We start from the raw sequence: 24725 nt of genomic DNA, 5'->3' as shown, positions 1-24725 counted from the left end.
AGACACCACCTAGGTGGACCTTGGTTTCACAAACCAAGCCTCCCACGGCTGATCCGCCACTGACATCAGCAACTCTGGGAGTGACACCTCCCCAGCCCAGCGCCTTCCTCCCATCCGAGGGAGGAGGGCGAAGGTTCCACTCGCCTGGAGATTTTCCCAGATGAGAGAGGAGAGAGAAAAGTAGAGAGACACCCTTCTGAAATAGGGGGTAATTTGCAATTGGGTGATACTTCCTGGGAAGTCCAACAGCTTTGAGCCCAGGCACGAATTTCTCCTGCGGCTGTTTTAGGGAGACATTTTTGCCCGGGGTTTACTCACCCTGGACGTGAACAGGTTGGACAGGAAGAGCTACAATGCAGCAAGGCAGCACAGCTATGTTTTCCTTCGCGGCCATTCCCACACGCACAAAAACCCAGGGGCTGGACTTGAAACATGATCGCGGACAGCCACTGCCTCCCCCCTCTTATCACTTACAAATGTGAAATTCTAGTGCCTTTGACTCCATCCAGCACCTCCCGGAGCAAACATGCCAGCAAAAACCCTACTTAAAAGGTGACCGGCTTGGGCTTATTTCGAGAATGGAAATAATTAGATGGCAACTGCTTTTGCAAAAGGACTTATTGGAGGTAAGAAGACAGGGCTTTTAAATGTGAGAGCCAGAGAACCATCTCTCTCTTCACCTGAAATCTTAAAACTTTATGCAAAATGTCATCCCCTACATGGACCTGTGATGGTATAAACGTGGATCGTGGATTGGAACAAGAACCTGGTTTGTAATCACCGTTGCCCCTGGGTCGCACGGTAGAACGTATGAGGCTTGAGTGGTACACAAAATGTGGACACTACCAGTGAGCTCTTCTCTCCACTGATAAAAGTAATATGAAGCCACTAGGACAAAATATTTTGTCAATTTAAGTGGTTTTACAAGTGTGATCATATTCTTGCACTCCTCTGAATTCAGTTTTCATAGCTGAAGAATCCACATAAAATGAACCCAAGTTGCTCTGTTTTATACAGAGTGAAATTTCTACCTCCCAAGCATTAGGGGTGTCCTGTAGACATTTCATGTTATTATTGTTATTATGATTCTTATCACTGTCTGAAGTCACTAGGAAAATACTTCTAATTGTACTGTAGCTGGCAGCTAGATAGAAGCTGGTTGATCCATGGAAATTTCTGAAATCATTCTTCTATTGTGATTTTTAAACTGTTTTTGTATCCTTGGCCTCAGAGTACCAGGATGAAGCTCTGAAAAGTGGTACTGGAGCTGAGGTGATGTGGCCTCATTCCCCAAAAGACAGCTCACGCAAGATGCCAGGGCCCAGCACACGACAGGCAACGGACCTGCCTTCATTCCCTTCTTGTTGCTAGTGTTTCTCTTAAGGGACCTATCAGAGGCCCCCTTTGGGGAAAATCATGCAGAGATTTGAAAATTGGTCATTGGAACACCCACTGGGGGCCCTGACTTGTGGCCCCTTGTACCTATAATAAAGGATGCCCTAACTCATCTGAGGCACTAAGAGGAGCTGAAAGAACGAAAACAGTCTGCATTTGATGAAAGGGACCAAAATTCAAAGAATAATAGAAGCAAGCAAAGCACATGTCACGTTTTCTAATATCTGGAGAACAATGGTTATCTGTATAGGGTAGGAGTTTAATAGGGCGTGGTAGCTTATACAGTAGGACGACCATATATTATGTACGTATGTGTGTGCACTCCTGTAAATTTCATACTGAAACAGAAAAAAAGTTACAAGCCAACATTTCTATCCTTGGAGATTAAAAAGAAGAAGAAAAAGAAAAAAGGGCTTTATTTGCCTTGTGGCACAGAGTTAAGAGTATAGAACAGGAATACTTTCTAAAGTATTATTTTCATTATACAAACATAACAATCTTTTTTTTTTTGACAGGCAGAGTTAGACAGAGAGAGAGAGACAGAGAGAAAGGTCTTCCATTCTGTTGGTTCACCCCCCAAGTAGCAATCAAAGGGAAATAGCTGTAAATAAAAATATAAGTCTACATTAGATCTTCCAGATTTCTTTCTATTCTACAGTCTTCCAGAAAGATTAGTTGTGCCCTTTGGTATCAAAAAAAAAAAAAAAAAAAAAAAAAAAAGAAAGAAAGAAAAGAAAAGAAACATACAAAAGTAGATTATAGACAGCAATCTCAAATTACCTTGGGATTGCAAAAATAAACAAATAGATAATAGAAAAAGAAGGGGAACAAAGAGACAATCAAGAAATTACAATAGGAAGAGAGCTTGTCTGATAGTCATGAATTATGCTATCTTAAAAAAAGTGTCATGGAACACGATGGTGAGATGAAATCCTGTCATGAAAGCGAATTTGTGTAAAATATTGCAACCAAAAGAAATGTCCTTTATCCTTAGACATAAAGTTGACTGTTTTAGAATAATCTGCTGCACAGTTTTATACTCGTATCATGATCGTGCTGGATGCTGAAGCCACTCTGTTGAGACCTAGAGTTTAGCTCCTACGTCTATGCTCTTAAAGAACTAGAAGAAATGACCTCTCCCTGCTCCCCAGCGCACTGTGCCAATGGCTCCTAAACACCTGCGGCAAGACAAGGAGGCAACGTTGAAAGACTTCTGGGAGACCAAACTATGGGCACTTCAGTAGCTTTCAGAGTCATTTATTCATTCTTTTCTCACCAACAGATATTTCTTGAGCACCTACTATGGGTGAGGTCCTGTTGTTGTTGCTGAATAATGCACAGGTCCCCTCCCTGACAAAGCCTATACCAACCAGCTGAACTAAGCCGGTCGGCCTTGGTTTGCATCTGGCTCTACTACTTGTAGGTGTGCTATTTGGCAGGCTGCTTAACTTTCCTGAGCCTCAGTTTCCTCATTTGTAAAATGGGACCAGCACTGCCTACTGTGGAGGGTTGATGGAAAGAGAAGTGAGATTACATTCATGAAGCAATTAGCCCAGTGCCTGGCTGAGATAAACATAGTAAGTGATAAGGTTATGCTCGGAAGCACTCTCAAGTCCACTAGTCTAATTTTACCCGATAGAGCTGAGCCACTTAGTACCAGACATGGAACTACACAGAGCTATCTGGATCCCACATCTGTCTTTCCACTGATGAGAAACAGTCGAGTTATTCTGTTGACATTTCTGTGTCATTCAGGCCCCTGATTCTGTGAGTTTCAGGGTCTGTTGATCTCATAAGTGGTTTCCGGATACACCCCGTAGGTAGGAAATCTGTTCACTGTTCCTGTATCATGGAGGTCACAGATCGAGGGAGGAGGTTCACAGGCATGTCCCATAGGCAGTCACGTGGCAGCAAGCTCCCTCCTGGCTGGAGTATCCAGGCAAGAAGGAATGTGCCTCAGCATGTACAAAAATGCTGAGCGCCCTGTGCACCTGCCTCCGGCTGGCCAGGAGAGACCTGCCTCAGGTCATGCAAGCCCAAGGAAAGCCTGAGAAGAAAAAGATCCAACTGTCTTTCTTAATCTTGACAAACTGAAAGTAGATGTCCCCCGGACGTCTAAACCCTAGGCAAGGACAGGAAAGACATCAGAGGAGGCTCGGCTTTTAACAGCACGATCACTGTAGGTTAATCATTTAGCTGCGAATTCACCTGGAAATGACTCAATTTGGGGCAGTTGCAGCTGAAGTGTATGACCGTACATCAAATAATGACTCATATAGGGTGATCCCCTGTTATTACCTGAAGCAAAACAAAAAATCATTGAGTTATTGATTTAGCTTTTTTTCCTCGTAAAAGATTACACTAGATGAACTTACTGTTAGTACCTTCTGGAGTGATACAAAAATAGCTTTTGTAGGATTATGGGTTTTTATAACCCATAATATGACCTGCCTTCTTTCCAGCCAGCCAGTCTTCTGTCCATCAAGTTGATGGGACAGAGACAAAGTCTCTGCCCTCTAGGTGGGGGTGACAGTCATATAATATGCAGTCACCATCAGAGGTGTCAGCTGACATAGCCAGAGTGCTCAGAGGCCAAGTGCAGCACTAAGACAGCTGCACGCATTATCTTGCTCTGAGTCCTCCCAATCACCAGACAGGGTGGTCCTACTTTTAGCCCCATTTTGCAGAAGAGAAAACTGATGCACAGAAAGGCTTAAGAAAATGGATCAAGGCCATGAAGCTAAGCAGGGGCAGGCCTAGCACTGACATGCAGGCATAGTCAGGTTCCAACCATAGCACCTCTGCCTTTTTCAATGAGGAAGAGCTGGTGATGGGCACTGGTTCCATTTTCAACTACAACAACAAAAGAATAATATTCAGTTATGTCTCTGATAAAAAAAGAAAGCAGCAATTACGGCACCATTTGTGGGATCGGACTTTGATTCCCTTTAATTTTACTTTGACCAGTGGTTCTTAGCCTGTGATGATTTTAGACCACTCCCCAGCCCTTCCCAGCTCCCTGTCCCCCAGGACATGTGATGACATCTGGAGACACTTTTGGTTGTTCCTCTGGAGGGCAGGAAGACCTAGCATGCGGCAGTTGGGGGCTACGGATGCTGCTGAACATTCCACAATGCAGGGGACATAATGCCACCCACACGAGAGCAGTATCTGACCCTACATGTCAGTAGTGCTGAGACTGAGAAGCCCGGTTTAGGAGAGTATCTGGTGCCATAACTAGGCTTTGTAGGCAGAATGTGCTGATGAAGATGAAAATATGTGCTCTACAGTAATAAATTCTGGAGCTCTGTTCTTTCCACTAGGTAATGCCTTTAGGAATGAGTGGTCAGATTGACGTCTACGTGGAAATATTATAACCACTGATCAGACTAGAAAAGGCCCTGCTGGGGCCGGCGATGTGGCACAATGGGTTAACGCCCTGACCTGAAGCGCCAGCATCCCATATGGGCGCCGGTTTGAGACTTGGCTGCTTCACTTCCGATCCAGCTCTCTGCGATGGCCTGGGAAAGCAGTGGAAGATGGCCCAAGTCCTTGGACCCTGCACCCACATGGGAGGCCCAGAGGAGGCTCCTGGCTCCTGACTTTGGATCGGCGCAGCTCCGGCCACTGCGGCAAATTGGGGAGTGAACCATCCGATGGAAGACCTCCGTCTCTCTCTCTCTCTCTCTCTGCCTCTCTGTGTAACTCTTTCAAATAAATAAATAAATCTTAAAAAAAAAAAAAGAAAAAGAAAAAAAGGCCCTGCTAAAAAGCTCCAGCTGGCCGGCACCGCGGCTCACTAGGCTAATCCTCCACCTAGCGGCACCGGCACACCGGGTTCTAGTCCCGGTCGGGGTGCCGGATTCTGTCCCGGTTGCCCCTCTTCCGGGCCAGCTCTCTGCTGTGGCCAGGGAGTGCAGTGGAGGATGGCCCAAGTGCTTGGGCCCTGCACCCCATGGGAGACCAGGATAAGTACCTGGCTCCTGCCATCAGATCAGCACGGTGCGCTGGCCGCGGCAGCCATGGAGGGTGAACCAACGGCAAAGGAAGACCTTTCTCACCTTCTCTCTCTCTCACTGTCCACTCTGCCTGTCAAAAAAATAAAAATTAAAAAAAAAAAAAAAAAAGCGCTCCAGCTGTGCTGAACTCAAATTTCCTAGCACACCTAAGTGGTACACACTGAGGGAATTTAGACTGCTTTCTTTTAGATGTGATTGCATAACTGTATGGGCATAAAACATCACCTCTTACATGGAAAGAGCATAACACGTTGAGCGTTTTCAGAAAAGTGCAGATGAAGATGGCCTGGGTATCAGGAAGTGCATACTATAAAAAACTGACCTTCTAAATGACTGTCATCTCACCCAAGTTTCCTCTGTGGCTGAATGTCTAACCTTGCAGGGCTGAGTCAGTCACTTCCTGTTAATATTTGCACTAGGGCTCACAGGCCTGGATACAACCAAGGCTGACCTGTTGCTTGTAGGCAGCTGCATGGCTGTTTGGATATTTACAGCTGTTCTTTCTTGTTATTGGTTGGTCCCCAGTCTGTGTATTCAATAAAATGCCTAATTTTGAAGATATTCTTTCTTTCCAGATGATCTATCAAGTACTTGGAGACAGGGACTATGGCTTTTTCCAAAGTAATACCTCAGGGTCTCTGCAAATGTAATAACCTCAATACATACTTTTTTGGGAAAATATAAAATGTCATTATACATTGCAACTCTATTGTTAGAGAAATCTGTAAGGACAAATAGATTTGATATCCTGAGCTTTGTCATTAAAACTCTGCTAACAATAACCAAAATTCCAAACTAGTCAATCACTGGTCACAGTATATAATAAAGTAATCTTCACTGCTTATGCTTCTTCATAGAACCACTTTTCACAGTGCTTTAGATACTAATCACATTTGTCTGCATTCAGACTAGTGAATCCCATTTAAGAACTACCTTTCATTTTTCACATGCCAACAGTTCAGCCACTTGGGACATGCCTAGACATTTAAGTAACAGAATGAACAACAGGTATCTGATGGTTTTGCCTATCAGTCATTTCCTCTTCTTACAACACCTTCCATAGGATCTCTCACTCTAAATTCTGGTGATAGTGGTCTTCTCTCAAGTTTTATAACATGCCTACCTCCTTCCCATTGGCACACCCTGTTTTCTGACCTAGAATAACACATCCTAGTCTTTGTTAATTCCTCCCCTCTCAGATTCTCAACATGAATGTCACCATTCTTGGGCCAGTGTTGCAGCACAATGGGTTAAACTGCCGTATGCAGTGCTGGCATCTGCTATATGGGCTCCAGTTCAAGTTCTGCTGCTCCTCTTCTGATCCACCTCCCTGCTAATGCACATGGGAAGGCAGCAGAGGATGGCCCAGGTGCTTGCGCCCCTGCACCCACATGGGAGACCTGGAAGAAGCTCCTGGCTCCTGGCTTCAGACTGGCCCAGCTCTGGCTGATGCTGCCATTTGGGGAGTGAACCAGTTGATGAAAGACCTCTCTGTGTCTCTCCCTCTCTCTTTCTCTCTCTCTGTAACTCTGCCTTTCAAATAAACCTCAAAAAAAAAAAAAAAAAAAGTCACCATTCTGAGAGGCCTCTCTGAACACACCAAATGCCCAGCTTTTATCCCATTATTGTCTCTTTATCTCCTTTGTTTCTATCAGTTGATCCAAAGTTAATAATTACATTTTTATTTCTTTGCTTGCTTGTTTCTCACTAACCGTCTCCCCTAAAAGACTTCAAAGGAAGTAAATAAATGCCACAGAAACTGCTTATCTCTGCCAGGATCTATTTTTCAGACTTCCCTTCAGCGACAGGACACCTTGAGTTACAGCTGGCCCATAGCCACCCACCTGGAGACAATACTTCCTAGTATCCTTTGCGTTAGACTTCACCAGTTTAGGAATGATAACTACACTTCTCTTAGACTCTCTCTTTCCATCTTCCTCACCAATACCCAAACAAATTTCTGAAGCTTCCTCATCTTAGAAGAACTAAGAATTCTAATTGTGATGAACTAACTCTCGGAAGGAAAGAGAAATATGAGGCTGTCCATTTTACTTTCTATAAATTAGAATATAGTGAAGAGGGCAAAGTTCAGCAAAGAACTTACTAACTCATTGCATTCTCACCATGCCCGGGAAGGCGGGCAGAGTAGGCAGAGTCATTTGAATCTGACAGATGATGAAATGATTGCCCAGAAAGCTTGAGTGACAGCTCCAGGTCAGCCAGCTGGTATTCAGGAGTGCAGAACTGGTTCCGACTTCAAATCTCTGCTGTAGGATTGGAGTTCTCCTCCCACTGACTCTGCAGGAGGTTTTAATAATCACATTGATTGTTGGTGTGGCCGAAGCTTAATGAATGCTTTACAGACAGGATGGACCAGTTTCCGGTCGACATTTTTTAATCCATATTTTCCTTCCACACCATACTTCTGTTTGCACGAATGTGGAAAGCGTGATTAGGCAGCATACATTCTCTTCTTTGCTTTCAGTTAACCTCATCTAGAATCTAAACAGTTTTTAATTGAGGTCCATGCTAGTACGCTGGTGGTAAGAAGAGCAAAGAGAGCTTAAAAACAGCCAAGGTGGGAGCAGGTGTTTGGCACAGTAGTTAAGATGCTGCTTGGGGCACCTGCATCCCATGTGACTCTGGATTAAAGTCCCAGTCAGCTCCTGATTCCAAAGAGTCTGGGTTCCAGGTCTGTCACTTTCCTATTCTAGCTTCCTACTAAATCACACCCTGGAAGGCAGCAGGTGCTGGTTCAAATGTTTGGCTCCCTGTCACCCATGTGGGAGATTCAGATGGAGTTCGAGGATCCTGGCTTTGATCTGAACAGCCCTGGCTGTTGCAGGCATTCAGGTGGTAAATCAGTGGATAGAAGATCTTTCTCTCCCTTTCAAATAAAGTGAGAATAAATACATAAATATGTTTTTTCAAATGGCCAAGATGGGCAGGGGTATTTGGTGAAGCAGTTCAGACACCTGTGTCCCATAGCAGAACATCTGGGTTTGATTCCTGGCTCTCCTTCCAAATCCAGTTTCCTGCTGTGCACCCAGGGAGGCAGCAGGAGATGGCTCAAGTACTTGGGTTCCTGAAACTCACATGGGAGACGTAGACAGGTTTCTGGGCTACTTGCTTTGACCTAGCTCAGCCTCTGCTGTTGCAGGCATTTGGGCAGTGAACTGAGGGACAGAATATCTGTCTCCTTCTACCCTTTCAAATAAACAAAAAATAATTAAAAAAAAAAAGAAAAGAAATGTTAGGGCTGGCACTGTGGTGTAGTAGGTGATGCCTTTGCCTGCAGTGCCAACATCCCATATGGGTGCTATTTAGTGAAGCAGGAGAGAAAGTCCTCTATCCGCTGGCTCACTCACAAAATGGCTGTAAAGGCCACAGCTGCACCGATCCGAAGCTAGGAGCCTGGAGCTTCTTCTGGGTCTCCCATGTGCATGCAGGGGCCCAAGGACTTCAGCCATCCTCCACTGCTTTCCCAGGCCATAGCAGAGAGTTGGATTAGAAGTGGAGCAGCCAGGACTAGAACTGGTGCCCACATGGGATGCTGGCACTGCAGGTGCTGGCACCTGCTCCTCTTTTGATCCAGCTCTCTGCTGATGGCCTGGGAAAACAGAGGAGGATGGCCCAAGTGCTTGGGCTCCTGTACCTGCATTGGAGACCTGGAAGAATCTCCTGGCTCCTGGCTTCAGCCTGGCCCAGCTCCAGCTGTTGTGGCTATTTGGGGAATGAACCAGCAGATGGAAGATGTCTCTCTGTCTCTATAACTCTGCCTCTCAAATAAGTAAATAAAAATCTTTAAAAAAAAAAAAAAGTGTTTGAGAAGCTTCCCAAACTCCTGCTCTGCAACATGGTTCCACACTGATTCAAAACAGCTTACTGCCCTCCCAAGCTGGTGAAAAAGTCTAACAGGTAAAACCCATGAAAAGCAATTGCTGGGTGCCCTGAGAAGTAAAATAAACACAGTCCCCAACACTCCCAGGCACTCAAGGACACTGTATGGAAAGCTGGAAGGTCCCTGCTGGTGGATCTTGGAAGAATTCCTTTTCAAAACAATACTTTCCACATCAGTCTCTTATTCTTGGTAAAGCTCCCTCCTTCTGGCCTGCATTTAGGTCACATAATTGTGATAAGGCAGGCATGTGGTTCAAGAGGTTGAACATCTTGGGCCTCCCATGTCAGCCTTTGTTTGGCTGGAGTCTGCCAGTTTGACCTTCATTCCTGCCTTGTCACTGGTGAACTCGCTGGGCACGCAGGTCCGTGCAAACAGATGAAGCTTGATCCTCCTTTTATGTCAGTGCTCATGGTCCTTTGAATTATGCATCCTTTCATTTGTACAAACTGGGTCAGGAAAGGACTTGGAGAACCGACTCCCTGCCATTAAATGCTCAAGTTGGACGGAAAGTAAACGTACCTAAGTACAACCTGTGGTCAGATTTTAACAGAAGAAAGGAGAAGGCAAACAATGGCCTGGCGTGGACACTCCCTTACAATACTGGAGAGAAAGAAGGCAAGAAAGTGATAACCCAAAAGGAATTGTTTATGGTCTTTTTTGAATGCAGTGGCATGTCTTGAAAACGAAATCGGAAAACAGCAAATCAAAAAAAGGAAGTGGCCGCTGATCCTTGTCTAGACTCTGGAATGAACAAACAACCCGATGATGGTAAGTGTCAAGCAATATTTACCAATTTCTATGAAGCTGTGAATGTAAAGAAAGGCCTGAGTCATAAGCATAGGAGAGGAAATGAAATGCAGCATTTGCTGTGTCGGTTCTGACTCACTATTATCTGGGGAGAAAGCTGATTGCTGCTAGCAGATACATTTACTTTCTGTGGGAATCTCAATCTTATCAAGTCCTATTAGCTAAGAAATTACTTGTGAGTTGATTTAAGACATAATTTAGATGCAAGATTCAGAAAAACAGTAGGACTCATCGAATGTTATTTTTTGTTATCTCTTAAAATCAGAGGAGAAATATATTTTGTGTATATATAAATATATATTTATATGTAAATATAAATCCAGGTGAGGTCTACCTTAAAATAACAGGCATGTTATTTGGTCTCACAAAATAGATACATATGGGTTAGGTATTTGCCTTGGCTGGGATTCTTTATTATGCTCTGCAAACCCCACCCCCAACAGATACAATCGTAACAGCCATCAAAAGATAACTGATTAAATATTCTGTATTTCCACATAATGGAAAGCTAGGCAAGTTTAAAAAGAGTGAAGAGGGAGCTGGTGCTGTGGTGTAATAGGTTAAGCCCAGGCCTGTAGTACCAGCATCCCATTTGTAAACTGGTTCAAGTCCTGGCTGTTCCACTTCTGATCCAGCTCCCTGCTATGGCCTGGGAAAGCAGTGGAAGATGACCCAAGTGCTTGGGCTGCTGCACCCACGTGGGAGACCTGAAAGAAGCTCCTGACTCCTGGCTTCAGCCTGGCCTATCCCTGGCTGTTGCTCCCATTTGGGGACTGAACCAGTGAATGGAAGATGGATCCTTCTCTCTATAAATAGCCATCTCCCCTACCCATCTCTGTCTTTCAAATAAATAAAACTTTAAAAAAAAAAAAAAAGAGTGAAGAGGCAAGCGTTTGGAGCAGTGGTTAAGACACCCACATTTCATACTGGGTGGCTGGGTTTGAGTCCGGCTCTGCTTCTGATTTAATCATTGCTGATGCATGCCCTGGGAGGCAGCAGTGATGGCTCGAGTAGTTAGGTTCTTGTCACTCACCATGGGGGACCTGGATTGAGTCCCAGGCTCAGAGCTTCAGCCTGGCCCAGTCCCAGCTTTTGTGAACACTCAGAGAGTGACAGAGAGTAATCCAGTGGGTGGCAGATGTCTCCTCCATCTCACTCTTTGGTTTTCAAATAAATAAAAATTAAATTTTTAAAATAAAACAAAGGGCGGGGGGTGGGCTTGCGCTGTGGTGCAGTGGGTTAAAGCTGTGGCCTGCAGCACCAGCATCCCATATGGGTGCCGGCTGCTCCACTTCCAATCCAGCTCTCTGCTACGGCATGGGAAAGCAGAGAAGATGGCCCAAGTCCTTGGGCTCCTGCACCTACATGGGAGACCTGGAAGAAGCTCCTGGCTCCTGGCTTTGGATCAGCTCAGCTCTAGCCATTGTGGTCATCTGGGGAGTGAACCAGTGGATGGAAGACCTCTCTCTCTCTCTCTGGCTCTACCTTGCTCTGTAACTCTGTCAAATAAATCAAATAAATCTTTAAAAAAAGTAAAATAAAAATAAAGACAGGAGCCGGCGCTGTGGCGTAGTGGGTAAAGCTGCCCCTTCAGTGCCAGCATCCCATATGGGCGCCAGTTTGGGTCCTGGCTGCACCACTTCTGATCCAGCTCTCTGCTATGGCCTGGGAAAGCAGTGGAAGATGGCCCAAGTCCTTGGGCTCCTACACCTGCATGGGAGTCTCAGAAGAAGTTCCTGGCTCCTGGCTTTGAACCGGTACAGTTCTGGCTGTTGTGGCCATCTTGGGAGGGAACCAGTGGATGTAAGATTCTCTCTCTCTCTCTGTCTGCCTCTCTAACTCTGCCTTTCAAATAAATAAATCTTTTAAAAAATAAAATAGTGAAAAGAAATAAGTTTATGAGTGAGCTAGAGAACTATATCAAAGTACGAAATAGCACACATAATAAGATTTCTCCCTCTTTGTAAATGCTTAGGATAAATACTGACAAAGTCTAAATGAACTAGTATCATTTTCTTATCAGCGGTTATCATGGTGCAAGATGACGACTGCAGAAAGACTTGCTGCCCTGACATATTTCTGTAGTATTTCCTGTTTTTTTGTTTGTTTTTAAAATGAAGATGTCTTATTCTGATAAAAAAAATTGATTATAAATTGTTTTACAAATTGTTAAAAAATAGAAATAATTTTATTCATTATTCCTGGAAATTAAGTGTATTTTCCTTATTTGTTTTTTAAAATTATTTGATTAATTTGAGAGAAGGAAAGACAGAGAAATAGAGAGCACTCCTATCCACTGGTTCACTCCCCAAATGTCTGCAATGGTCAGAGCTGGGTCAGGGCTGAACCTGGGAGCTGGAAAAATCAATCCAGGTCTCCCATGGGAGTAGCAGCAGCCCAACTACTTGAGCCATCACCACTGCCTTCCATGACTTAAGTGAGCAGGAAAATGGAGCTAAGAATCAAACCCAGGCACTCTGAACTGGGACATAGGTGTCTTGACCACTGGGCTAAATCCCTGGTCTCATATTCCTCATTCAAAACCATCTTGATAGCAGGGCTTACAGAAACAAAATTCTAATTGTAACATTGCATACATGCTTTCCTGCTGTCTCTCTTACAGGTGCATAGGGGTTGTTGAAGGATGCTGTTGTGATTTCACTGATAATTTCTGATAAGAAGCCTCAGTGCTCAACCAGGCTGACCCAAGAGAGCTGGATCGCCCCAGAGTGGGGGCTGTGGTTTGCCCTAGGCCACCCTTCTGTGTTATCTGTGTCAGTTTCACAACCTTAAAATGGGGAGAAGAACAGCTTTATTTGCTTTCAGAATGCAAGGAATGCTGGGCAGTGATTGAAGCTGGAAGGATTTTAGAAGGTGCACAGAGCCATGCTGTGATTACAGGGCTGCTTTATGAAGAATATGGCTGGGTTTTTAAAAACACACATTAAAGAAAGAGACATTGGGAAGTGATGGGAGTTATTTATGGCTGTGATGTCGGGGTATGATATTGCAGGGAGCCTGACCTCAGTCTGTTATTAGAGACCATTGTTTCACTCCTGTGTGAGGCTGGCAAAGCCAACCAGCACAGTGTGAGTCAGTCTGTATGTCTCAATAACACCAACAAAGCCATGGGCAGCTAGAAGGTAAGCCCTGTGTACACCTCAGTTCTTACATGGGCAACAATGTATTGTACACTTGTGCTTAGGTCAAGAGAAATAGCCTTTTCTGTTTGTTTTTAAGATTTTATTTATTTGGAAGGCACAGTTACAGAGAGAGAGAGAGATCTCCCATCCACTGGTTAACTCCCCAGATGGGCATGAAGGCTGGGGCTGGTTCAGGCTGAAACAAGTAGCCAGGAGTTTCATCCTAATCACCCATGTGGTTGCAGGGGCCCAAGGACTTGGGCCATCTTTTACTATTTTCTTTCCCAGGTGCATTAGCAGGCAGCTGGATCAGAAGTGGAGCAGCCAGACTCCAACCGGCGCCCATATGGGATGCTAGCACTGCAGGTGGCAGCTCAACCTGTTATGCCACATCGCTGTCGCCAAAAACAGCTTTTATAAGCAGATTTTAAATGGAAAATAATATAACTTATTTTAGCTCTAGAAAATACAAATCTGAGAGAACACAACTGTTTAATAAACAGTGTCAGGGTCAGGAATGTGGCACAGCAGGTTAAGCCTCCACCTGCACTGTCAGCATCCCATATGGGCGCTGGTTTAAGTCCTGGCTGCTCTACTTCCAATCCAGTTCCCTGCTAACAGGTCTGAGAAAGCAGTGGAGGATGACCCAAGTGCTTAGGCCCCTGCACCCATGTAGGAGGCCCAGATGAAGCTCCTGTCTCTGGCTTTGGTTTGGTTCAGTCCTAGCAGTTGTAGCCATTTGGGGAACGAACCAGCAGAGAGAAGATTTCTCCTCTCTCTCCCTCTCTCTCTGCCTCTTCTCTGTAACTCTGACTTTCAAATAAATAAATAAATCTTTAAAAAAATAAAAACAAATAAAGTGGATTATAATTTGAGTATCATTTTCCTCAAAGTTTCATTGCTGGAGACACAGTATGCAGTGGTAGTCTTGGGGTTTTCCAAGACTTGCACTAGGAAGACAATGCTCATCTCCCAGAATTGTTATATATGCTGGAGTCTGATCCCACCCTGTACTTCCTGTACTGAGATGTGAACCCTTCCTCCCTCACACACTGCTGCCATCTGGCAGGGAGCATTTTCAAGAGTCCATGCTATGCTCTTTGGATTTTCAGCCTCCAAAACTGTGAGCTAAATAAATCTCTTTTCCTTTGAGTATTTCGTTATAGTAAAGAAAGTGACTACTACAGCATGCAACTTACTCTCCCTTACATAAAGCAGACATATGTAGTGCAGAAAATCGGGAATCGAGCTAAGTAAAGCAGCAACAGTCATTTTGCTCATAACTGTATCACTGAGAGATTACCAGCATGCAAAATTTTGGTTTATGGGGCTGGCACTCTGGTGCTGTGGTACAGCGGGTTAAGCCTCTGACTACGATGCCAGCCAGCATGCCTGAGTTCGGGCTGCTCTGCTTCAATGCAGTTCCTGGGTAATGCACCTGGGAAATTTATTTGTTTATTTGAAAGGCAGAATTACAGAGAAAGAAGGAAAGAGAGATCTTTCATTTGCTGGTTCATTCCCCAGATGGCTGCGATGGCTGGGGCTGGGCTGGGCTGAAACTAGGAGCCTGGAACTCTGTCCAAGTCTGCCACGTGGGTGGCAGGGGCCCAAGCACTTGAGTCACCTTGCGCCAACTTCCCAGGTGCATTTGCAGAGAGCTGGTTCAGAAGTAGAGTACCCAGGAGTGGAACAGGCATCCTGTGGGATGCAGGAAGAAGCTTAACCCAGTAAGCCACAACACTCGCCCCTCCATGAGCCTTTTGAAGGTCTTACACATGCATAGGTTTCAAAATTTTGATGACAAATTAACTTATCTGCTAATTCCAATTTTTTGAAGTACCTTTGTATGAAATCTATAAAACAAATGACATCATCCCATTGAGATTAACTTTAAATAGAAAACTAATCACATGTGCTTATAAATTAGGTGTGATTAACATCCTTGTAGTTGCATCTTAGTGCAAAATTTCTATTAGAAAACATGACCAGACACAGACCTGTGTAACAGTACATACATGAGTTATAAAAATTATTTACACTTAACCCGGGTCTCCTCTGAACCATGGATTCACAGATCAAAACTCTTTGCCCAGCACTGATCATGGTACCCTTCAAAGGATGTGGCCAATTCTAGAAGCACCCAAGGCTCTCCAAAGTGATGGAATGATTCACACTTACTTTCCGAGGCTTCACCTTGTCTTGTAAGTCATACTGGCCAATTCCTTTATAGCTGATTCCAAGCCACCAAGGAAGTCCTTGTTTATCCTACAAGACAGAAAAGCCTGAGAATCAATACCTAATTGTTAAGTCTACAGGTGATGTAATATTTACCAATTCCATCCCTTAACAACCATCTGCAAGTGAAGCTGTCACGGTAAACAAAACACTATTCAAAATTAACTTGTTATGAAAATGCCTTTTTACGACCGCTTCTTCAAATAGGAACTCTAAGTCAAAGCAGACCAATATTGTCAAGATCATCAATAAGAATGAAACATGACTTTGGCTTCACAGCTGCAGAGAAGAAATATAATATAATTAATTGAGCTAAGCATTAATTCAGTACAAAGCCAGTTATCCATGCTTAAAAAAAAAAAAAAAAAAGACTAGTCTCATAATTAGTTACTAGCTGTAAAGGTCAGGGAAATTTCCAAAGCTGAGAAAGGTGGTTCCAAATCCCAGTGTTTATAGCACACTAACAATGGACATGGGATACTGAAAAACTCTTTTGGAGAACCTGTACAATTCAAAGACAGGATGTTAGAATAATTAGTATGGGGTACTTCTGAGGATGGAAGTGACGTATTTATTTTCATAGATTTATCTTTTAAGCCGAGTCAAAGCAACGGATGTATTGACATAGGAGGAGGAAAACTTAAGTGGAGGCAAATAACTCATATGCAAAGTAGAATTGGTAGGAATTTAAGCTAAGTTGGTACATATTTTTTTTTTTTTTTGGGTGCAGGGCATCCTCATTATGCAAGTATCTACTAGTTAATCCCCTATCATTGAGTTGTCTAGAGATGTAAACACTGTAATAACATGAAGTCACTCAAGGACTCATCAATTATAAAATTATTCCTCTTCCAAACAAGACTCCCTGCTCATCATCTCAAAATATTTCTTAGTCAGTTTCTCTGTATTTACATACATCTGAAAATACTACACAAAAGCAAAATATACAGATTGAAAAGTGGTGTTTCGAACCCTACAAAAATTTCCGTATTTCACCAAGCTACTGAAATCACACGGGAGGGGCTGGCACTGTGGCGTAGTGGGTAAAGTTGCCACCTGCAGTGGGTGCCACATGGGTGCCGGTTCCAGATCTGGCTGCTCCACTTCCAACCCAACTCTCTGCTATGGCCTGGGAAAGCAGCAGAAGATGGCCCAAGTCCTTGGGCCCCTGCACCCGCATGGGAGACTCAGAAGAAGCTCCTGGTTCCTGGCTTTGGATAAGCACAGCTCTAACTGTTACGGCCATCTGGGGAGTGAACCAACGGATAGAAGACCCCACCCCACCCCGCCTCTCTTTCTCTCTCTGTGTAACTGACTTTCAAATAAATAAATCTTAAAAAAAAAAAAAAAGTGATGTTGTTTGGGAATTCCCATAAAATATCATGGGCATGACGAAAGCTTTGTGATAGAACACTACTTACCTTCACTGCATAATAATGGACTCCATAAGTTGGAAGAGCTTCTACTATTTTCATATACCTATGGAAAATGAATATATACCATAACCTCATTAAAAAGTCACATTTGGGAAAAATTATTTAAGGAAACACAATGTGCTTCTACTTTGCTCTCTGTAACCAAGACTAACATTTTCAGTTCCAGTAGAAATAGAATAAACCATGCAAGAAAGTAATAGATTTTACCTTCTCCAAATGCTACAAGTAGCTAACAGAACTTCAATTTCAAAAAGCTATAGCAAATGTTAGTTTTTGCATCTTAAAATTGCCATGGTTTAGAAATATATTGTACTATAATCTTGAATTGCAAAGATTTTGAAAGTAATGATATAAGCAAGCAGAATTAACTTTTGAGTCATGCTCATAATAAATAAAAAAGAAAGATATTCTTAATGATAATTGTGGGAGAGGCTAAATAATCATAAACATTTGTTGTAACTCTTGGAAACACTTACTTTAAGGAGCTGAATTTCATTACATGTATACATGACTTAAAAAGTACACTCTTAGGGCCGGCGCTGTGGCATAGTGGATAAAGCTGCATGCCTGCCATGTCAGCACCCCATATGGCCACTGGTTTGATACCCAGCTGCTCCACTTCCCATCCAGCTCTGTGCTATGGCCTGGGAAAGCAGCAGAATATGGCCAAAGTCCTTGGGCCCCTGCACCTGCATGGGAGACCTGGAGGAAGCTCCTGGCTCCTGACTTCAGATCAGCCCAGCTCTGGCCATTTTGGCCATTTGAAGAGGGAACCAGTGGATGGAAGAACACCCCCTGCTCCCCGCCTCAGACTCTCTGTAACTCTGCCTTTCAAATAATAAATAAATAAATAAATACACTCTCCTGGGGCTGGCATTGTGGAATAGAGGGTAAAGCTGCCACCTATAGCACCATATGGGTGCCCATTTAAGTCCAGGCTGTTCCACTTCCCATCCAACTCCCCTCTAATGAGCAGCAGATGGCCCAAGTGCTTGGGCCCCTGCACCCATGTGGGAGACCAGATGAAGCTCCTGGTGCTTGGCTTCAGCCTGGCCCAGCCCTGGCTGTTGCGGCCATTTGGGAAGTGAAGCAGCAGACAGATGTTTCTCTCTCTCTGTGTCTCTCTAATTTTGCCATTCAAAAAAATAAATAAAATATTTAAATGCCAAAGATCAAATTTTAGGATAGTTAATTTCTGATTTCTTTTTTAAGGATTTATTTATTTATTTGAAAGGTAGTGTTAGAGAGAGAGAGAGAGAGACAGAGAAAGGCAGAGAGAGAAAAAGAGATCTTCTACCCCCGGTTCACTCCCCAGATAGCCTCAATGGCCAGAGCTGGGCTGACCTGAAGCCAGCAGCCAGGAGCTTCATCCATTTCTCTCACATGGATACAGGACCCAAGCATTTGGGCCATCTTCTGTTGTTTTCCCAGGTGCATTAGCAGGGAGCTGGATCAGAAGTGGAGCAGGGGCTGGCACTGTGACAAAGCTGGTAAAGTCGCCTCCTGCAGTTCTGGCATTCCATATGGGCACTGGTCCTGAGTCCCAGCTGCTCCACTTCCAATCCAGCTCTCTGCTATGGCCTGGGAAAGCAGTAGAAGATGGCTCAATTCCTTGGGCCCCTGGACCTGCGTGGGAGACCTGGAAGAAGCTCCTGGCTCCTGGCTTCGGAGTGGTGCAGCTCTAGCCATTGCGGCCAAATGGGGAGTGAGTCAGTGGATGGAAGATCTCTCTCTCTCTCTCTCTCTCTCTCTCTCTCTTTCTTTCTCTGCCTCTCCTTCTTTCTCTCTGTAACTCTTTCAAATAAATTAATTAATCTTAAAAAAAAAAAAAAAAAGTGGAGCAGTTGGACTCGAACCGGCGCCCATATGGGATGCCAACCCTGCAGGCAGCGGCTTCACCCCCAAAGCCACAGTTCTGGCCCCTTAACTTCTGATTTCTGCCTTAAAGAGTGCAGGAGGTACATTAAGATAGAAAGAAGACCATAGCAAGTGAGGGGAGTGAGGGAAATCTATGCATTGATCTCAAATTTAGGGATCAAATCCTCATTCTACTTTTCACTTGCTGTATGCTACACTCAGTGCTTAGCTTATTTAAAAAAAAAAAAAAAAAAAAAAAACTTCCACATCCATAGAAGATATTTTGCGATTACTACAGTCATAATGCACTTAAAATGGATCAGTTTTTATATTTTGAAAATTCAATGCGGTAAGTGAATTGCCCATAATGAATGGGTGGTAACCCTCCAAGTCATGAAATGCAAAAATATTGCTGTATTTCTATGGTTTGGTCTTGGCAGCACAAACAAACACATTATCCAACACAATAACACTGTGTCTTCCACTCCAAGTAGAGTTACAGACCAAAGAATCAAACAAGGTCTCCAGAGAAGTTTTGCTTGGCTCACATAACACTGAAGTTTTCTTAAACTTATTTCCTAAAGGGATATTAAAAAAGCTGCAGTTCCAGCTCCTGGTAAATATCAGAGGAGCTGACGACATTATGTTTAAATTCTAAAGCTGAATAACCTTGCGTCTACCCAGGAGGAAAGCTATTCATTTCACCACAGTTCCTACAGTGGCATCTCAACTGGTGACACCAATGGGATAATCCAAGAAATTTTTTTGACTCATGATATTTTTTGACCGAATGAGGACCATGTACACCAAAACTAGACATAACTCATTTCCAATGCTCTTCAAATGGACGATGTTAAAAATAAACCTTAGCTGGCCGGCGCCGTGGCTCACTAGGCTAATCCTCCGCCTTGCGGTGCCGGCACACTGGGTTCTAGTCCCGGTCGGGGCGCCGGATTCTGTCCCGGTTGCCCCTCTTCCAGGCCAGCTCTCTGCTGTGGCCAGGGAGTGCAGTGGAGGATGGCCAGAGTACTTGGGCCCTGCACCCCATGGGAGACCAGGATAAGCACCTGGCTCCTGCCATCAGATCAGCGTGGTGCTCCGGCGGCAGCGCGCCAGCCACGGCGGCCATTAGAGGGTGAACCAACGGCAAAAGGAAGACCTTTCTCTCTGTCTCTTTCTCTCACTGTCCACTCTGCCTGTCAAAAAATAAAAATAAAAATAAATAAATAAAATAAAAAAATAAACCTTAACAAATGGAATGAAAGATACTTACTGAACCACAGCTTGACCTCGAGTTAGACCTTTGATTTTCAAATAATGTTCAATTACTCTGTCCTCACTGTAAGACAAGGAAATGGAAAAATTATGACAATATATGACTATCTGAGGCAGACTCAGTTTCTAGATCTCAGGTATTTCTTGGTCATTTGATGGGGAAGGCTTCACCATCTTGTTCAGAAGACAGAATCTGGCTAATGTTCCTTTCTGTAGGACAAGACTTCTGAGCTTCAGACGCTTGACCACCTCCATTATGATGTTTAACTTACATTTAATGTTTAAATGTATACATTTTATACACATATATTCATAGCTTTAAAAAACAACTCATTAGAAAGTGGGAACATAATGTCAGTTTCACAAAAGGAAAACTAATACCTTTTGCAATAATTACAAGGAATATAAATACATTTAAATGAAAGATATTAAACATCATTTGGAGAACATTACTGAGGGAATTTTGAGCATATGGCCTATCCTTCCTGTGGTTAAAGAGGGAGATCCGGGGTGGGCATTTAGGTTAGCAGTTAAGATGCCAGTTAACACATCTGTGTCCCTTATTGTAGCACCTGGGGTTGGATCCTGGCTCTGCTCCCAATTCCAGTTTCCTGCTGGTGTGTACCCTTGGAGGCAGTAGGCGAGAGTTCAGATAGTTAGGTCCCTGCCACCATAGGGGAGACCAGGACTGAAGTCCCAGTTTCCAGTTTCGGCTTGGCCCAATCCTGGGAGGCCTTGCGAATGAATCAGCAGGTTGGAACTCCTCTCTCTCTCTCTCTCCAATAAATAAAAATAGATTTTTAATCTTAAAAGGGAAGCAATAGTCTTTAATGACTTTCTTTTTGAATTACTCAAAAGAGTTTAGAAAGAAAGTCTGAGTACAAGCTATAACACTCTATCATAGACTCACTGTTGTGGGGGAAAATCCTTGATTGTGACCCTGAGATAAAATCTGGTGACTGCAAAGGAGAGACCTCAGCTGAATTCAGACAAATTTTACACATGCTATCCCATCCTACTCAGACAGGAAGCTCTTCTATCATATCTCAAATATAACCTAAAAGACTAAACATTTTTATATCTATATGACCAATAATAAGTCCTTCCCCCCTCTCCCGCCCCCCGCCATAAGAAACTGTCACATAACAATGATTTATGTAGAATCCTCCAGAGTCAGGATGCAATGCAGCTCATCACTCACTTGTGACTACATATTTGGGAAACACATTCCAACCTCCAGGTTAAAGCTATCAGCATTGAATGTCTACTATTAATCTTTATTTAGTTACGTTATTTATTTGGGAAGAAAAACCATCTCTAGGATTTGGAGACTGAAATCAAGAAGAAAATATTTAAAGGGATTATTTTAATTCAAATGAAACAAAGTAATGTTCTAGAAAAAAATGTGGGTTGGAAGATGGGTACTATGAATCCACTAAAATACAAACAACTAAGACAACTCAAAATATACAATGGTATCTAGTTATAGAGAAAACCTCCAGTCACCAAGGAAGCCTCTGATAGGGGAAAACTCTGCTTTATAAGATTTACTTTGCATGGTGCCAGATCAAGGCTGCTTTGCACAGTGACCGCACATGCATGAAGCATGTTCACCTAGAGGCACACTTCACAGGCATTCTATGCACTTGAAAGAGATGCCACACAGCAGCCCTTGACAAACGACAGCGAGACCCATCCTGGTATAATGATCTCCAGTGAGTTCCGACAAGATCCTTTCTCTGAAAGGATGGAGCTCTAGCTATGGTCACTCTGATATATTTGATGCATTCCTCACTTGTATTTTTTTTTTTTAATTTCTGGAAAAGCATGCAGTTTTCATGGGAGGCTCTGAGGATGGGCCATCTGTTATCTTGATTTGGCTTACCAGTAAGCAAGGGATGGATGTTCCTGAAGAGTCTTGGTTGGAAAGGCTGGCAGTGTCTTTAAATCTTTCCTGGCATTTTCATCACTAAAAAAAGAAATACAACAAAGCAATGTCAGATGCTACTGTCAGCCGCCAGTCATCCAAGCTAGTCACAGGATCCATGAGATGTGAAAAGTAATTGATAGCACATGGGGCTCTGTTAAAATGTTACAGTCAACACGCGACAGGCAATGGAGTCTAAGAAACAGCCTCCAAATTTGACATCCAAGTCATCTGATGATATTTTGATATTTATAATATTTTCTGCTTGTGTCTGTTTCATGACCTGATTATAATTGTACATGTTTAAATTTTTTTTAAGGTTTGTTTATTTGAAAGTCAGAGTTATGGAGAGGGAGAGGAGACAGATCTTCCATCTGCTGGTTTATTCCCCAAATGATGGCTACAGCCAGAGCTGGAGTAGGCTGAAGCCAGGAGCCTGGGACTCCATCTGGCTCTCCCATGTGGGTGGCAGTGACTCTTGTACTTGGGCCATCTTCTATTGCTCTCCCAGATGCATTAGCAGGGAGCTGAATCAGAAGCAGAGAGTTGGGATTCCAACTAGCACCCATATGGAATGCCGGCATTGCAGGCAACAGTTTAATCCTCTGTGGCACAACACTGGCCCCTTCATTGTCTTTAGTAACCGTATAATATTCACTTGGTTAGAATATTGGCTGTCAAAAAAAAATCATTCACATAAAGTCATCAATTATTCATAATAGCCATGTATCACTGTAACACAAAAGTCTACATAGACCTTTCTATTACTATTCTGTTATTTCTTTATCACCCCTTGAAATACAATGACTGGGGCCGGCATTGTGGCACAATTGAAGGTTAGGCCTTCAATGCTGGCATCCCATCTGAATGCTGGCTCAGGTTCCAGCAGTTCTACTTCCGATCCAGCTCCCTGTTAATGGGCCTGGGAAAGCAGTGGAAGATGGCCCAAGCGCTTGGGGCCCTGCCACCCATGAGGACCCTGTGGAGTTCCTGGCTCCTGGATTTGGCCTGGCCCATCCCTGACCTTTGTGGCCATTTGCAGAGTGAACCAGCAGATAGAAGTTCTCTCTCCTCTCTGTAATTCTGCCTTTCAAGTAAATGAGTTTTTTTAAAAAATAAAAGTGGAAGAGTTGGGTATTAGGCTGTTTGATAAATACCAATTGGATCAAGATTTTGAGCAGTTTCTTGTGTACTTCTTTGAGGCTCTAACACACCCTACAGGGCCATATTTCTTTCCACGTAGGCCATCTCTTTAAACAGTTGATGCGTCTGGGGAGTATGTTCTATGACAGAGGGCAGGACCGACTATGACTGGCCTGTATTACCTGTTCTGGCTCTCTTTTTAAGGTCCATGAAGACCACACCTTTCTCTTGACAGCTACAGTTCTGGCATTTTATAATTAGCTAATTGCTGACCTTACATGAGGTACACTGTAGTTCACTTCATGTGATTTGAGGCATCCTGTGGGTTTCGTTAGAAACAGGTTTTCCAGTCCTCAACCCTCCTTCCTATCTCCACCACTAGCTGCTCTTTGTCGAGAGGTCGCTGAGTGCCAGGCACCTCCGAGCACACTTTCTGAGCACCCTGTATCTCATGTGAGGCTCAGTACCAGCCTTCACACGTGGGAGGTACTATTCGCATCCACAGTTTTCAGGTGAGAGTGTGGGATTTAGAGAAGCTAAGTCACTTGCTCACGTCTCACCTGTGTGGAGAAGACAGAAGGTAAGCCCCGCCTGTCGGGCTCCAAGGGCCAAGGTCTTCAATGGTGTATGCTATTACCTGCTTCCCCAAGAGACTTCCCGAGCGGTGTCTAGAGTATTCATATGTACATTCCTGACTCTGGAAAAGCATAGCTCCCATCACTTATGCCTTTGTACATTAGCTTCTGTGCAGTTTGCTCCAATGTGAATTATGATATTGTAGTTGATGAACCCCTCAACTGGAAGACAGAACACTGAATCCAAGACGGATTTCCCTCCACAGCATTCATGCAACACTCATAGAATAAACTGGATAAGCAAACATGGCTCCAGACAGGTTCCCTTTGACCAACAGTGTACTATGCTGCATCAGAAATTGCCCATTCTTGGGGCTGGGGCTGTGGCACAGTAGGTTAAGCCACTGCCTGTGACACCTGCATCCCATATTTGTACCTGTTCAAGTCCCAGCTGCTCCACTTCCAGTCCAGATCCCTGCTAATGTGCCTGAGAAAGCAGCAGAATATGGCCCAAGTGCTTGGGTCTTGTTACCCACATAGGAAACCCAGATGGAGTTTCAGGCTCCTGGCTTTGGCTTGGCCTAACCCTGGCCACTTGGGGAGTGAACCAGTGAATGGAAGCTTGTTTTTGCTGGCTCTCTCTCTCTCTCTGTAACTCTGCCTTTCAAATAAATTTTAAAAACAAAAAAATATTGTGCATTCTTATTACTTGGTCATTTTAAGTGTTTCCTTCAAGGCCCACAGAAAAAGCTTGTTTTCTGGTTCTATCAGGTTTCCTGACCCTGCCACAGGACAACAATGTACCCACAGAGCAGACTCTATGTAAACTTACTTTCAGTAAAACAGAGGATGAAAACAAGTGTCACCTAGAATGCAGACACTGTGACTTGCAATTGTCAACATTATATTTCAAAACCAGGGTTTTGGCTCTTCCTAAAGGTGAACTAACTAGCTTTCCACATCACTACAGGAAATAAAAAGTCACTTGGCTCCTGTTCTTACATCAGAATAA

At 43.7% G+C, this 24725-nt stretch overlaps 1 protein-coding gene across 4 annotated transcripts in view; it reads right to left on the bottom strand.

Annotated features, from left to right (window-relative positions):
* FRMD4B (FERM domain containing 4B) overlaps positions 1-24725 on the bottom strand; it is a 365908-nt gene that overhangs the window by 27965 nt on the left and 313218 nt on the right. For all 4 annotated transcript variants that reach the window (XM_051851478.2, XM_002713308.5, XM_051851477.2 and 1 more), the window contains 4 exons: positions 21954-22037; positions 20067-20132; positions 16922-16979; positions 15444-15530 (listed from right to left, as the gene is read on the bottom strand). In XM_051851478.2, coding sequence (XP_051707438.1) covers positions 15444-15530; positions 16922-16979; positions 20067-20132; positions 21954-22037 — 295 coding nt within the window. The remainder of the gene's footprint in view (positions 1-15443; positions 15531-16921; positions 16980-20066; positions 20133-21953; positions 22038-24725) is intronic.

The sequence above is a fragment of the Oryctolagus cuniculus genome, chromosome 10 (assembly GCF_964237555.1).
Source record: "Oryctolagus cuniculus chromosome 10, mOryCun1.1, whole genome shotgun sequence".
Classification (NCBI taxonomy): Eukaryota; Metazoa; Chordata; class Mammalia; order Lagomorpha; family Leporidae; genus Oryctolagus; species Oryctolagus cuniculus.
The sequence above is the reverse complement of the archived record's forward strand: the minus strand, read 5'-3'. Positions and strand labels throughout refer to the sequence as shown.